Source organism: Trifolium pratense, linkage group LG6 (genome assembly GCF_020283565.1).
Source record: "Trifolium pratense cultivar HEN17-A07 linkage group LG6, ARS_RC_1.1, whole genome shotgun sequence".
NCBI classification, from domain to species: Eukaryota; Viridiplantae; Streptophyta; class Magnoliopsida; order Fabales; family Fabaceae; genus Trifolium; species Trifolium pratense.
Genome location: NC_060064.1, coordinates 12,517,877 through 12,533,009, shown reverse-complemented (window position 1 = coordinate 12,533,009; position 15,133 = coordinate 12,517,877). Strand labels below are relative to the sequence as shown.

The window sequence follows — 15,133 nt, the reverse complement described above, 5'->3', positions numbered from 1 at the left end:
AAGACAGTTCAAATACAGCGATGTAATCATAATTAGTCTCTGAACAATTCATAAAAAAAAAAAATTAAAAAGTCTGATGAACAAAGACAAGGAATTGAATACTTGTTTTTATTGTGTAATTTGCCGACTTATAGTGAAAGTTTAATTTCATTGGTCAGTGAGACTATAATTGTACAATTAAAAATTATAGATCGAATTATATCACATAAGTGACTAATACTACTAATTAAATATATAAGGTCCAAGTTTCACAAATATGTTCCTTATGACTAATTTTTCTGTCAATGTCATGTTTGATAAATGGTGACAACAATAATGCAAATTATCTGTAAACATTATTAAAAAAAAAACATATATAGCAAATTAAACTATATAATATAATTCTTAATTTTTCTGTGAACATTTACGAAGCTACAATTCTGCATTCAACAAAAGATAAATATATTAGTCCAAACTTCATTATATTTGAATTGAATCATTCTTCTTAAGTCTAATTAATCCATATATAGTACATTAGTATGACTTTATTAGCTGCATGATTTGCAACATTTTAGCTAGAAATTCAGTGTGGAAAGCGGCAATTTCAACTATGCATGTCAACTATGAAGCTTCATTTTTTTCCTATATATATAGAAATTCAATTTTCATTTTGAGAAGCACAAAATATTAGAGAATATTAATTAAGAAAGTAAGAGCTAAGTCAAAAGGTTTAAAAATGAAGCAGATATCAATCATCCTGTTTTTCTTTATACTTCCTTTGGCATTTGCTGATCTACAATTAGGATTCTATGCCTCTTCTTGTCGAAAAGCCGAGTCCATCGTGAATAAAGTTGTACAGAAGCGATTCAATCGCGACAAATCCATAACTGCAGCCTTGCTTCGCATGCATTTTCGTGATTGTTTTGTCAGAGTAAGAACTATCTAGTTAAATATATTTTATGTGTTAGTTTGATATCAATAAAAAAGTCCATTTTAAGCTTCAACGGTTATATAAAAATTAGATGTAAAAAGTTGATTAAGATATTATGGTAGAGAAACTTAGCATAACTTGTACGATAAGTTATTAATTAAAAAAATATTTTGTTCCTCTCTTGCATTTGCAATCAGAGGTTGATCGTCGATATCAACAATAAAAAGATCAATAATCTTGATTTTTGGATAATCAAACGGTCAACCACTGATGACGGCAGAGATGAGACAAGAGAAGATATCTTGATTTTTTATTAACATATATTCTCAACTATATCAATTCATAACATACATTTTCATGCATATGCAGGGTTGTGATGCATCCCTCCTCATAGACCCAACCAAGAACAACACATCAGAGAAACAAACAGGCGCAAACGCCAGTGTTAGAGGCTATGATCTAATCGACGATGTAAAGGAAGCAATTGAAGCTACATGTCCTTCAACAGTTTCATGTTCCGACATCATAGCACTTCTTACACGAGATGCCGTTGCCTTATCAGGAGGACCAAAGTACAACGTTCCAACGGGAAGACGTGATGGATTAGTCTCCAATAGTATTGATGCTAATATTCTACCGGGACCTAGCTCTCCTATTCCACAGCTAACACAATTTTTTGCTGCAAAAGGAATTACGACCGAAGAAATGGTGACCCTTTTGGGAGCACATACTGTTGGTGTTGCTCATTGCGGTTTCTTCGCAAATTCTATTGGTGACCCTGCATTGAATACTAAGCTTGTTAACTTGTGTAAATCAAATACTAATGGTGCTGCATTTTTGGATCAAAATACTTCTTTTGTTGTTGATAATGAATTTTACAAGCAGATTCTTCTTAAGAGAGGTATAATGCAGATTGATCAACAACTTGCTTTGGATAAATCTACAAGTACTTTTGTGTCTAATTTTGCTTCAAATGGTGACAAGTTTGTTAAGAGTTTTGCAAGTGCTATGATAAAGATGGGAAAAGTTGGAGTTTTGGTTGGAAAGGAAGGAGAAATTCGCAAGAACTGCAGGGTTTTCAACAAAAGAAATTAGCTAGAGAGAATGGCAGAGATTTTTTTTTCTATTTCACTTTCTTTTTATTTTGTTTGAACTCTTATTTGTTTGAAAACATAAATAAATTATTGTTTTCATTTGTTTGTTCTTTTGCAAACAGAGATTAACATGAATTTATAGATGTATTATTCTTGCTAGATTTACATTAGAATAAGCAACTAATACCCTCTCCCATCTTGGCTTGGCTTTGTATGGTAAAAATAGCGGATAGTTAATAAACTAGTTTATAATTATAGTAAATGAACTAACCGTGAATGACTTATAAGTTAGCTTTTAGCTTATAGTGAATAAGCTGACTGATTATTTGTAGTGTTTGGTAAAAGAGTTTAATGGACATAAGCAGATTGAGTAAAAAAACTTTACACACTCAACCAATAAGAATGTTTCAACCTTCCATGTCACATCAAGAAAGTGGGTTAAGTGGGGTGATGTGACGAAAAACATGGTTATGATTGGTTGACAGTGTAAAATAATTTTACACTGTCTGTGCATATTCTTTTTTCTCTTGGTAGAATTATCGGTTAAACTAACTTATAAATATGAAATGACATAAAAAAAAAGATATGTTTAATTAATATTTACTCCCTCCGTCCCAAATTTTTGGTCCTTTTAGCTTTTTAGTTTTGTTCCAAAATTTTGGTTCTTTTAAGAAACCAAAGTACAATTAACGATGTTTTATCATTTTGTACCCTTACAAAAGCTAAAACATTCATTAAAGGAATTTTCTTTTTCTTAATAAAGTAAGGGTAAAAACGACTTAACATACCAATTTTATGATTTCTTAATTCAGGTGCAAAACTCTAAAAAGACCAAAGTTTTGAGACGGAGGGAGTAATTTTTTAAGTAAGATGACATGGGTAAAATTGGAAGAAAATATGATAAGCTATAAGTTATAAGCTACTTGAAACGTTTGAAAATAAGTTATAATCTAGTAAAATAAATTATAAGCTCATTGAGAGAAATGATTCCTACTTATTCACGATATGGTTTGGAAATGAAAAATTCGCTATTTTCTTTGAAAAATAGTTCATGGTAGTTGACTTATAAGGAGAGAAACATAATCAATATGATAAATGACAACAATATTCCTTGTTGCTCACAAGGTCCTAAATCCATTTTGCATGTCTTCAGAATACATGAATATAACAAGAAATTGACTTGACAAAAAAAATATAACAAGAAATTGCAATTCATTAAGAATTTATTTAACACAATTAAGAAAGACATTAATATAGTTATATTTTTTGTATGAAAACGGGCTAGGCCATCAAAATACAGTTTTATTTGGAGGACATTTTTTGAAGCAACGACAAAGATTTGGTGCAATGCATTCTCCATTTTCAGTTGAATGGAAATAGAAACAATCATGATCGCAAATTATCTTCGAGCATTGATATTCTGTCTTTACTTCCCCTGCAAAACAAAGACCATCTTCCTTTGTAGCTTCACCATCTGCAATAATTATTAAATATATAAAATTATTAGTTAGTATATACTATATATATATATATATTGAAAAATGTGGGGAATACATACATATACCAAACCCAAGTGAGAGGATCGTCATCGAAACCAATAGAAATTTGAAGACTATTTGATTCTTCATCTTTTTCTTGGTGTGCAAGAGTTTTCTTTTTGTTTTTTGATACAAGATGTGTGCTTGTATAATGAATTCAGAGATATCTATCTATCTATATATATAATTCTTAGATAGTTATCTTATCACCTTCTCAAAACCTTAATCCACGTCAGCCACTTACATTCAATTAAATCACTCAATAATGCCATATCACTTCCTTATATTATATTATTGTCCAATTAAACCACGGGTAAGATGTGTGCTTGTATAATGAATTCAGAGATATATATACTATCAGAGAAATTAAATAGTTTTAGGGTCATGTTAACTTGTGCCCTAAGAGCACATGTTAAGCTACCTAAAAATAGAAATATATAGCATTTAATGATACAAATAATTTAATGCTTAGAGAATTAAATACAACACAAGTTCAATAAATATTTTCCATATTTATCTTCTTAACATGTACCTTAAGGGCACAAGTTAACATTCTCCATAGTTTTAATTATGTAACTTTTGTTTGGTTGTGTTTCTTGTACGTTTTTTTTTTAAGGAAAATGTTAACATGTGCACCAAAGGCACATGTTAAAGAAGCAAAAGTAGAAATAATATATTGAAACATGTGCATTTAACTTCTTAAGCATTAAATTTTTTTTTAACAATAAATGCAATTTTCTATATTTAGAACCTTAACATGTGCCTTTTATGCACATGTTAACATGACCCAATAAAAAATTGCATAAAATATTTTATTTAGCGTTTTGGCTTCAGAGACCTTCTTCAAACTCAACTCAATATTTCGCCTATCTCACCTTCTTCCAACTTTACCTTTTCCCTCATCGAACTCACTATTTCGTCAATCTCCTTCTTTACCTTCTTCGATCCCCAAAACGTGTTCACCTAAACCACCCTCCATTTTTCTCTCTATCGAACTCAGAAACCTTCTTTCTCTCCGTCAAAATCGTCGCTTGAACCCTTAAAACCTTCTTCTCTCAATCGTTCCCCTCTTTGAACCCTAAAATGAAAACTGATTGAACCTAGAACTCAGAAATCCTAAAATTTAATTGAAACCCTAGAAATCAATTGAAACCCTGGAAATCAATTGAACCCAGAGCTCAATTCATTGTCTTCGTTAACACTAGGTGAGTTTTCAATGCTTTTTATTTTTTATTTTTTTGGGAACAAGCATGCTTTCACCTGTATTTTCTCTATGATTCATACTGATGATAAGTTTCACTTTTGTATTATACACTACTCACTTCTTTTTGTTATTTAACCACTTATTTGGTAGTTACTTTACATAAAAGTGTCTGATACATTGAGATTTGGAGTACTTACTCTATCAATATTTCCTGCATGATTATTTTTGGGGTGAATTAGTGTTGATGACTAGTTTCCAAATGTAGTAAATACTACAACTGATCATAATTCTCCCTCAATTTTATCTCAGTTGTTTGGTAATTTTTCATTTAGACTGTATATTCAACTCAATTGTAAAATGATAGTTTACTCTGTATTTTCTTTTTGCCAATATTCACTTCTAACTATAGCATCACTGTATCAGAGGCCATTTGTCACCTTATCTACCCATTCCGATGGCAGGTATTCAATCCTTTACATCTGTACTCCAGTGTTGAGTTCTATTTCCCTCCTGTTTTTATGGTTCCATGTATCTACAATAAATTTTAAGTTTTTGATTATCCTATCTTCTTAGACTTGGCTGACAAGGACATGAAGCAAATTAATGCTCTTAGGGTTCAAGATCATACATTAAGGTGGGTTCGCTTCCCTCTTCCCTCATGCATGAGTTGGTTTTAGTTAAATTTGGAGATTTTGGTTACAATTTAGGTTTTCATGATTTGGGTATGATATTGAGTGAGAAAATGATTTAATCTTACATGCATGGTCTAATTGATTATTTGATTTTTGATTGGTTGGCTGAATTATATGCATGAAAAACGTGCACCATTGTTAATGTATTGCACATGAGATGTTTGATGAAGAATTTGAGTGATTTAGACCCAGATTTGGTATTTTATTCATATCTTTTTTTATAGACCTCATTTTTGAATGATTGTTAACATTTTGGAATCTTGACAAAATTTAACATCAAATAGACTCTGGAATGACTCAATTTAGTTGAGTTTTGAGTGAGACAAATGAACCCTAAGTTTCAGTTATTGATTTAAATTCTGCACTGATGTTGCTGTGGTAATTTAACTATATCTGGTTGTACACTGCTTTTGTTTAACTGATTTCTGTGTCATTGGAAAGAAGACCGAATTACCTTCGAGATAGGCACTGGTTTCACAAAATTTCATTGATAATTGATAGAGAAAATCAAGTTACAAGTTGAGGTTTTCTGCTGTACTGTCTTTATTGTATTTGTGTAACACGTGTATTTTTGTAACCTGTGTATTGTTTTGATATCTTTAGCACACCACAACTTCATTGTATCTTGTATCTTGTCTTTTCCATAAATTGAAGTTACCTATACGAAATGTTGAGGATATATGTATATGTATGTTATATTATGTATGTACATATAGATGAACGTATAGGACTAAGTGAGGATATTATGATCCACTCTAACTAAGTGGATTCTCTGTTTATAAAAGACGGGATGTGTAAGTGAGGGTAAACTGGGCACCGTTTACGGAGCTAATCTATCTCCGTCTTACCAAAAGACTTTTGAGGTTGACTGACATGTTATGGTGACGAAATTGGTCACAATTCCTTAAGTTACTTGTCAGTTATGTTTAAGCCTTCGGATTATTCTCACATTCGGAGACTTAGACAAATATGGTGATTGCTGAAAATAAGTTGCAAATTTTTCTTTAAATTTAAGTCCAATTAGAATTAAAGTTAGAATCCCAAGTAATGAAGGTGAGTAAAGAGGTAAGGTAGTTTTTCCGTGTCCAGGAATTCACTGAGATGTTTATATCTCACCCCACGGGATGTTTATTTTTTCAGGTATCATTTTTCAATATTCAATATGTCAAGTCGAAGCTGGATCACAATTGGTTTGTAAAATTTTAACAAAGTTTGATTTTTAGTTTAATGCTTCAATTGTAAAGTATATTTGAGTGGCTAAGTATGTTATCAAATTATTTTTAGTGAATCTAAAGTTTATTTTCAATAATGATTTCCGCATTGAGAAAATTATTTTTAAATTTCTTCTACTTAAAACGGGGTGTTATAAACTGGTTCAAAAAAGCAACCGGTTTACATTTATTGAACTGAAAAGCAGTGTGATTTGGTTCAGATTCAGTTTTGTTCCTGAACTGAACTTTTCCCGTGCCTAAGTCCATTGGTCTTTGAACCCACCCTTATGACCCTATTTTGAGCATTTATTTCATTTGAACCCAACCTTATCAATCATTCTTCTTCTATGCATGTGTTTATCATCTTCACAGCTCCGGTGTTTCCAATAACCTCTAGTGCCATGATATTCATTCTGCCTCTGGTTCCTTTATTTTTGTCTGGCAGGCGTGGCTTGGCCCACTGAATTTTGGTCTGGCGCTTGATTTGTTTGGTGTTTGGAGATATATTTGGTTGGTTTTCTGTTATCTTCCTCTGTTCGGTGTTCTTATTGCTTGTTTTCTGTTGTTTGGTTCTTTGTCTTGTATTTGGAGTTGAAAAGTGGTTACTACTCTGGTTGAAGTTATTAATTTTACTTATGAGTTGTGTTTGACCTTTTTATAGATTTTGAATTTAAGTTTAAAGAGGTTGTGGTAGTGAGTTAATGGTTGACCCCCTTATGTATGCTATTCTTAATTCTTATAAATGAATTTATATGCACATATATAAACTTTGTATGATCTTATCTTATAACCTGTATTACAATCACATTTTACATTTTTTGTTCTCTTCCCAACCTTTGGCAAGATCTCAATTTTGACTGCCTTGTAGAGCGCTTTTATATTTATATGTGATAGTTAATTTGCAATTTATACTATGTGAATGATCAAGCATCAAACACTAATATGTCAGTGTAGAATAATATTTGATATATTGTATCTGCAGAACACACGCTACTAGAACAGGATAATAGTTTCCCCTGAACCACTATTCTCTGCATCATTGTGCTCCTACTAAATCAGCTTAAGATGACCTCTCCAGATACTCATATATTCATGGAACTTGCAATACAACAGGTAATGTTTTTGGGACCTCTTTGTATGCACCACTCATATCTGCATATCAGCATCTAGTTGGGTTGTGTTTTTTGGGGGCAATAAGCTCAGCTGATGATTGTTTCATAAATTAACAATTTTTTGTAGTTGGTTATGTGGTTTCTTTAACTTCTGATATTCCTAACTCGTTAAATTTCAAATGATGGAAGGCGGCGGAGAAAATTTGTGTTGATTGTTAGTGGAAAATTTGCATGGCATAATTTATGTAGTAATAATTGTGATAGGAGTGGGCCTATTAACAAAGAAGGGGATGTGCTGGTTAACAAAGAGAATGTCGAGCCCAAAGTGTGGCGTGTGTATGAGAGGAGAATTAAGAAAAGAGTCACAAAGGAAGTGTGATGACTGACGTGGCAGTTTGTTAGGATATTCCCTCAATAAATATCATAGTGGGAATTAGTTATGATATCACTTCGTTTTATTATTCACCTTTGTGGTTAGGCAGTAAGAGAAACTTTCTCTACTGAGGAGCCTTAGCTCTGGTTGTATTTCCAGTTTTCCATTCATCATATATACAATAACTTCTTACCATTTTATATTGTTATCTCTGCTCTATCAAATTGCATCTCAACTGACAACTTGAGTATTGTCACTTTTTACTAAGTATTGATTTTGCTTTCCATTTATGAACCATGTAGTCTATGTAGCAGTTTGTTCTTGCACCAGTTTTTGTTGTTGTTGTTATAGAATTGAATGAGTTCCTTATGTTTCATGTGACAGGCAAAATTAGCTATGGATGCCCTCGAAGTACCTGTTGGGTAAGCTACCTATTCCTTTTGTCCTGTTGTTGTACCTGGGGTCATCATAAATTGGATTTGCATGCAAAGTCAGAGATTAATTTGTTTAATAACGATGGTATATTAATTTGTCCTTTAACATGATATAACCATTAGAACAAGTTTCAATCAACATATACTTGTAATTTCGGGTGTTCATCTTCATCCTATCATTTGTTTGGTGTCAAACTGGTAAAAGTGAATTTGATTTATGACTACTATATTTATGTAAACTATAATATCTGTTGACAGTTGTGTAATTGTTGAGGATGGCAAGGTGATAGCCTCAGGAAGGAATCGAACTACCGAGACACGAAATGTAACTTGATCATGATTACTTTTCTATTTTTATATATGGTCATCTTCATATTTGGAAGCATCTTCATTTTTTCCAAATAATCACAACTTAATATCTGTTTCTGTAGTTCTGCTTTTGAATTAGCCGTTTCTTGATAGTCCTGTTATATAGACTGTTCCATGTTCATGTATAGAAAAAGCATCTGACTATTTTTATTCAGATGTTCCCTTGTCAAATATGTAAACAAGAATGTCATTCATTAATATAGAGCTTGCCATGACAGCTATTACATATTTCATCAATGATTTATGCAATTCACGGATCATGCTTTTGTTTTGGATTTTTTTTGTTACTATTATGTTTTTTAATATCTTTGAATTTCTATTATTATTACTAAATCTATTTTTTACAGGCCACAAGACATGCAGAAATGGAAGCTATAGACGTGCTTCTAGAACAGTGGCAGAAAAATGGACTTTCAATGACTGAAGTTGCTAAAAAGTTCTCAAACTGCAGTCTTTATGTTACCTGCGAACCATGCATAATGTGTGCATCTGCTTTATCAAATTTAGGTATGCTCCTTCAAATCTTCAATTGTTCGAACTCTATCAGTATCTATTTTTATGTTGGCCTTTCTAATTCAATAATTTGTCAGGTATAAAGGAAGTATTTTATGGCTGTTCAAATGATAAATTTGGAGGTTGTGGATCAATACTATCATTGCATTTAGGCGACACCGTGTCACCTAATAAGTATGCCACTTTACTCAACATCCTTTATTGTTTATAAATGAGTAATTCTTAATTTTTCTTCTTATTAACCTTGTATTTCCATCTACAAGGGGTTTCAAATGTGCCGGAGGTATAATGGCAACAGAAGCTGTCCTTCTCCTGCGAACATTCTACGAGCAAGGAAATCCAAATGGTAAAATAATTTTCACTATTTTTTTCTATATTGTCTAGTAGCTTGAGTTTTGATTTCGAACAGATTTGGGTCGGGGACACACAAGGGATTAGTTGTTCATTTAAAATTTTATTCTTCCATTTTCAATTGAATGTTTTCATTTCATTGCAGCTCCAAAACCTCACAGGCCTCTAGCACAACAAGCAACAACTTGAATTTAATCCTTTTTTTTTCCTTTGGGAAGGCATTTTGTTTATTTTGCGCTAGTTGGTTTCTGCGGCTTTTCATCGTCTTTTGTTCACAAAGTGTTGTTAATGGTTATAATTTATAATGAATATGTCTTGATTAACATTCAAATTATTGAAAACAAAGACACTTTTCAATTTTTGCGTAAATAGTGTTATATGTAGTGAAGATGGAGCGAGAATTTTCATTGTTACATTGTATATGCAATTGGAAGATTAGTTTGTTGCTAGTTTATGTTAATTATAGTTATGACTTGCATTGCACGGTATGTTTTATAAACTACTTAGTAACTATATAGTTATTTATTAAATGAAAAATAGAATAACATATCTACAACCAATGGATTCTCAATTTCATAGTTCATCATGAATCATATGAAATGGTGGTCAATGCTAAAATTGACTATAACAAGGATACATTCCAATAAAAAATATTTAAAAAGACAGTTCAAATACAGCGATGTAATCATAATTAGTCTCTGAACAATTCATAAAAAAAAAATTAAAAAGTCTGATGAACAAAGACAAGGAATTGAATACTTGTTTTTATTGTGTAATTTGCCGACTTATAGTGAAAGTTTAATTTCATTGGTCAGTGAGACTAAAATTGTACAATTAAAAATTATAGATCAAATTATATCACATAAGTGACTAATACTATTAATTAAATATATAAGGTCCAAGTTTCACAAATATGTTCCTTATTACTAATTTTTATGTCAATGTCATGTTTGATAAATGGTGACAACAATAATGCAAATTATCTGTAAACATTATAAAAAAAAAACATATATAGCATATTAAACTATATGATATAATTCTTAATTTTTCTGTGAACATTTACGAAGCTACAATTCTGCATTCAACAAAAGATAAATATATTAGTCCAAACTTCATTATATTTGAATTGAATCATTCTTCTTAAGTCTAATTAATCCATATATAGTACATTAGTATGGCTTTATTAGCTGCATGATTTGCAACATATTAGCTAGAAATTCAGTGTGGAAGGCGGCAATTTCAACTATGCATGTCAACTATGAAGCTTCATTTTTTTCCTATATATATAGAAATTCAATTTTCATTTTGAGAAGCACAAAATATTAGAGAATATTAATTAAGAAAGTAAGAGCTAAGTCAAAAGGTTTTAAAATGAAGCAGATATCAATCATCCTGTTTTTCTTTATACTTCCTTTGGCATTTGCTGATCTACAATTAGGATTCTATGCCTCTTCTTGTCGAAAAGCCGAGTCCATCGTGCATAAAGTTGTACAGAAGCGATTCAATCGCGACAAATCCATAACTGCAGCCTTGCTTCGCATGCATTTTCATGATTGTTTTGTTAGAGTAAGAACTATCTAGTTAAATATATTTTATGTGTTAGTTTGATATCAATAAAAAAAGTCCATTTTAAGCTTCAACAGTTATATAAAAATTAGATGTAAAAAGTTGATCAAGATATTATGGTAGAGAAACTTAGCATAACTTGTAGGATAAGTTATTAATTAAAAAAAATATTTTGTTCCTCTCTTGCATTTGCAATCAGAGGTTGACCGTCGATATCAACAATAAAAAGATCAATAATCTTGATTTTTGGATAATCAAACGGTCAACCACTGATGACGGCAGATATGAGACAAGAGAAGATATCTTGATTTTTTATTAACATATATTCTCAACTATATCAATTCATAACATACATTTTCATGCATATGCAGGGTTGTGATGCATCCCTCCTCATAGACCCAACCAAGAACAACACATCAGAGAAACAAACAGGCGCGAACGCTAGTGTTAGAGGCTATGATCTAATCGACGATGTAAAGGAAGCAATTGAAGCTACATGTCCTTCAACAGTTTCATGTTCCGACATCATAGCACTTGCTACACGAGATGCCGTTGCCTTATCAGGAGGACCAAAGTACAACGTTCCAACGGGAAGACGCGATGGATTAGTCTCCAATAGTATTGATGCTAATATTCTACCGGGACCTAGCTCTCCTATTCCACAGCTAACACAATTTTTTGCTGCAAAAGGAATTACGACCGAAGAAATGGTGACCCTTTTGGGAGCACATACTGTTGGTGTTGCTCATTGCGGTTTCTTCGCAAATTCTATTGGTGACCCTGCATTGAATACTAAGCTTGTTAACTTGTGTAAATCAAATACTAATGGTGCTGCATTTTTGGATCAGAATACTTCTTTTGTTGTTGATAATGAATTTTACAAGCAGATTCTTCTTAAGAGAGGTATAATGCAGATTGATCAACAACTTGCTTTGGATAAATCTACAAGTACTTTTGTGTCTAATTTTGCTTCAAATGGTGACAAGTTTGTTAAGAGTTTTGCAAGTGCTATGATAAAGATGGGAAAAGTTGGAGTTTTGGTTGGAAAAGAAGGAGAAATTCGCAAGAACTGTAGGGTTTTCAACAAAAGAAATTAGCTACACTTTTGTTTTATTTTGTTTGAACTCTCATTTGCTTGAAAACATAAACAAATTATTGTTTTCATTTGTTTGTTCTTTTGCAAACAGAGATTAACATAAATTTATAGATGTATTATTCTTTTGTATCTGATATTATTAAGTTGCTCACAATCGTACTCGAATTTGAGCTCTGGTCCTCATAGTTGTATTTTTGAGTATCAGTGGTGTTTTTCACTTCATTTATAGACGAAAAAAATAATTTGTCTCATTTATTTAATATTTTAAAAGTAATAAAAAAATTACTTTGAATGTTGAACACGACATTTGTTGTTGATTAGTCTCAAAGAACAATGTTAATTTCCCACGACCTACCATTTCTATAATACCATAAGGTCATCCTTAACATTTTGAATATTTTGTACGGAATATGAATTTGGTGTCCATATTTAATATAAGTCACACGCATGCACGCACGCACGTTCGCACACATGCACACTCACACACTAAATAAAATAAAAAATTAGTTTGAGCATTCCAACTCTTTCATTGTGTAATGGATTTAGTTGTTATGTAAACAGAAGAATTTTTAAACTATAACTTATTCATATCCAATGGATTTTTAGTTATTATATTTAAACTAATAATAGGCTTTGATTTTTTAAACTATAATTTTCACAAACTAATTATATTAATAGTTATATAGTTTATTGCTATTCATATATGTATAACATACATTTTCATCATTAATGTGCAGGGTTGTGATGCATCCCTTCTAATTGATCCTACAAACAAAACCGTTTCAGAGAAAAAAGATTGCGCCAACGCAAGTGTTAGAGGCTTGATATAATCGACGAAGTAAAGGAAGCACTTGAAGTTGCTTGTCCTTCAACAATATCATTTGCAGATATCATATCACTTGCTACAAGAGATGCTGTGGCTTTTCGGGAGGACCAAAATACAGCGTTCCGACTGAAAGATGGGATGGATTAGTGTCTAACATAGCCGATGTTGAGTTATCGAGACCTGACATATCAATTCCAACACTATCGAAGTTTTTTGCTGCAAAGGGAATTACAAATGAAGAAATGGTGGCCATGTTGGGAGCACATCCGGTCGGTGTTTCTCACTGCAGATTTCTGCTAATAGGCGAACTGGTTTTGGTGGGAAGCATGATCCTACAATGGCCAATAACCTTAATTTACCACGACCTACCATTTCTATAATACCATAAGGCCACCCTTAACATTTTGAATGTTTTGTACGGAGTATGAATTTGGTGTCCATATTTAATATAAGTCACACGCACGCATGCACGCACGCACGTTCGCACACATAGGCACACTCACACACTAAATAAATAGTTTGAGCATTCCAACTCTTTCATTGTGTAATGGATTTAGTTGTTATGTAAACAGAAGAATTTTTAAACTATAACTTATTCATATGCAATGGATTTAGTTATCATATTTAAACTAATAATAGGCTTTGATATTTTAAACTATAATTTTCACAAACTAATTATATTAATAGTTATATATATTATTGCTATTCATATATGTATAACATACATTTTCATCATCAATGTGCAGGGTTGTGATGCATCCCTTCTAATTGACCCTACAAACAAAACCGTTTCAGAGAAAAAAGATGGCGCCAACGCAAGTGTTAGAGGCTTGATATAATCGACGAAGTAAAGGAAGCACTTGAAGTTGCTTGTCCTTCAACAATATCATGTGCAGATATCATATCACTTGCTACAAGGGATGCTCTGGCTTTATCGGGAGGACCAAAATACAGCGTTCCGACTGAAAGATGGGATGGATTAGTGTCTAACATAGCCGATGTTGAGTTATCGAGACCTGACATATCAATTCCAACACTATCGAAGTTTTTTGCTGCAAAGGGAATTACAAATGAAGAAATGGTGGCCATGTTGGGAGCACATACGGTCGGTGTTTCTCACTGCAGATTTCTGCTAATAGGCGAACTGGTTTTGGTGGGAAGCATGATCCTACAATGGCCAATAACCTTAATTTACCACGACCTACCATTTCTATAATACCATAAGGCCACCCTTAACATTTTGAATGTTTTGTACGAAGTATGAATTTGGTGTCCATATTTAATATAAGTCACACGCACGCATGCACGCACGCACGTTCGCACACATAGGCACACTCACACACTAAATAAATAGTTTGAGCATTCCAACTCTTTCATTGTGTAATGGATTTAGTTGTTATGTAAACAGAAGAATTTTTAAACTATAACTTATTCATATGCAATGGATTTAGTTATCATATTTAAACTAATAATAGGCTTTGATATTTTAAACTATAATTTTCACAAACTAATTATATTAATAGTTATATATATTATTGCTATTCATATATGTATAACATACATTTTCATCATCAATGTGCAGGGTTGTGATGCATCCCTTCTAATTGACCCTACAAACAAAACCGTTTCAGAGAAAAAAGATGGCGCCAACGCAAGTGTTAGAGGCTTGATATAATCGACGAAGTAAAGGAAGCACTTGAAGTTGCTTGTCCTTCAACAATATCATGTGCAGATATCATATCACTTGCTACAAGGGATGCTCTGGCTTTATCGGGAGGACCAAAATACAGCGTTCCGACTGAAAGATGGGATGGATTAGTCTCTAACATAGCCGATGTTGAGTT

General features: G+C 32.2%; 3 protein-coding genes across 7 annotated transcripts; all 3 read left to right on the top strand.

The window, feature by feature from the left end:
* The first annotated feature begins 715 nt into the window (after positions 1-715).
* LOC123892664 (peroxidase 44-like) lies at positions 716-2,005 on the top strand. The gene is made up of 2 exons (XM_045942509.1): positions 716-910; positions 1,280-2,005. The coding sequence occupies exons 1-2, from the start codon at positions 716-718 to the stop codon at positions 2,003-2,005; spliced, it is 921 nt and encodes a 306-aa protein (XP_045798465.1).
* Positions 2,006-4,366: 2,361 nt separating this feature from the next.
* Positions 4,367-10,261, top strand: LOC123892665 (tRNA-specific adenosine deaminase TAD2-like). 5 transcript variants are annotated; one of them, XM_045942510.1, is made up of 11 exons: positions 4,368-4,747; positions 5,170-5,207; positions 5,320-5,380; positions 6,579-6,628; positions 7,632-7,762; positions 8,519-8,556; positions 8,827-8,893; positions 9,285-9,444; positions 9,528-9,624; positions 9,714-9,796; positions 9,947-10,261. In XM_045942510.1, the coding sequence occupies exons 5-11, from the start codon at positions 7,715-7,717 to the stop codon at positions 9,988-9,990; spliced, it is 537 nt and encodes a 178-aa protein (XP_045798466.1). In that variant the 5' UTR covers positions 4,368-4,747; positions 5,170-5,207; positions 5,320-5,380; positions 6,579-6,628; positions 7,632-7,714; the 3' UTR covers positions 9,991-10,261. The 5 variants fall into 5 exon arrangements, with proteins under 5 accessions (XP_045798470.1, XP_045798466.1, XP_045798467.1 ...); XM_045942514.1 differs by lacking the exon at positions 6,579-6,628 and having other exon boundaries at positions 4,367-4,747; XM_045942511.1 differs by lacking the exon at positions 6,579-6,628 and having other exon boundaries at positions 5,156-5,207.
* Positions 10,262-11,172: 911 nt separating this feature from the next.
* Positions 11,173-12,464, top strand: LOC123892663 (peroxidase 44-like). The gene is made up of 2 exons (XM_045942508.1): positions 11,173-11,367; positions 11,739-12,464. The coding sequence occupies exons 1-2, from the start codon at positions 11,173-11,175 to the stop codon at positions 12,462-12,464; spliced, it is 921 nt and encodes a 306-aa protein (XP_045798464.1).
* The last annotated feature ends 2,669 nt before the right edge of the window (positions 12,465-15,133 follow it).

Excerpts from the sequence above, each read along its gene's own strand:
- LOC123892664 (XM_045942509.1), top strand. The coding sequence starts at position 716 with ATGAAGCAGATATCAATCATCCTGTTTTTCTTTATACTTCCTTTGGCA. Across the intron at positions 911-1,279 it reads TTCGTGATTGTTTTGTCAGA|GGTTGTGATGCATCCCTCCT; the intron begins GTAAGAACTATC and ends ATGCATATGCAG.
- LOC123892665 (XM_045942514.1), top strand. The coding sequence starts at position 7,715 with ATGACCTCTCCAGATACTCATATATTCATGGAACTTGCAATACAACAG. Across the intron at positions 8,557-8,826 it reads GCCCTCGAAGTACCTGTTGG|TTGTGTAATTGTTGAGGATG; the intron begins GTAAGCTACCTA and ends ATCTGTTGACAG. Across the intron at positions 9,625-9,713 it reads GACACCGTGTCACCTAATAA|GGGTTTCAAATGTGCCGGAG; the intron begins GTATGCCACTTT and ends TCCATCTACAAG.
- LOC123892663 (XM_045942508.1), top strand. The coding sequence starts at position 11,173 with ATGAAGCAGATATCAATCATCCTGTTTTTCTTTATACTTCCTTTGGCA. Across the intron at positions 11,368-11,738 it reads TTCATGATTGTTTTGTTAGA|GGTTGTGATGCATCCCTCCT; the intron begins GTAAGAACTATC and ends ATGCATATGCAG.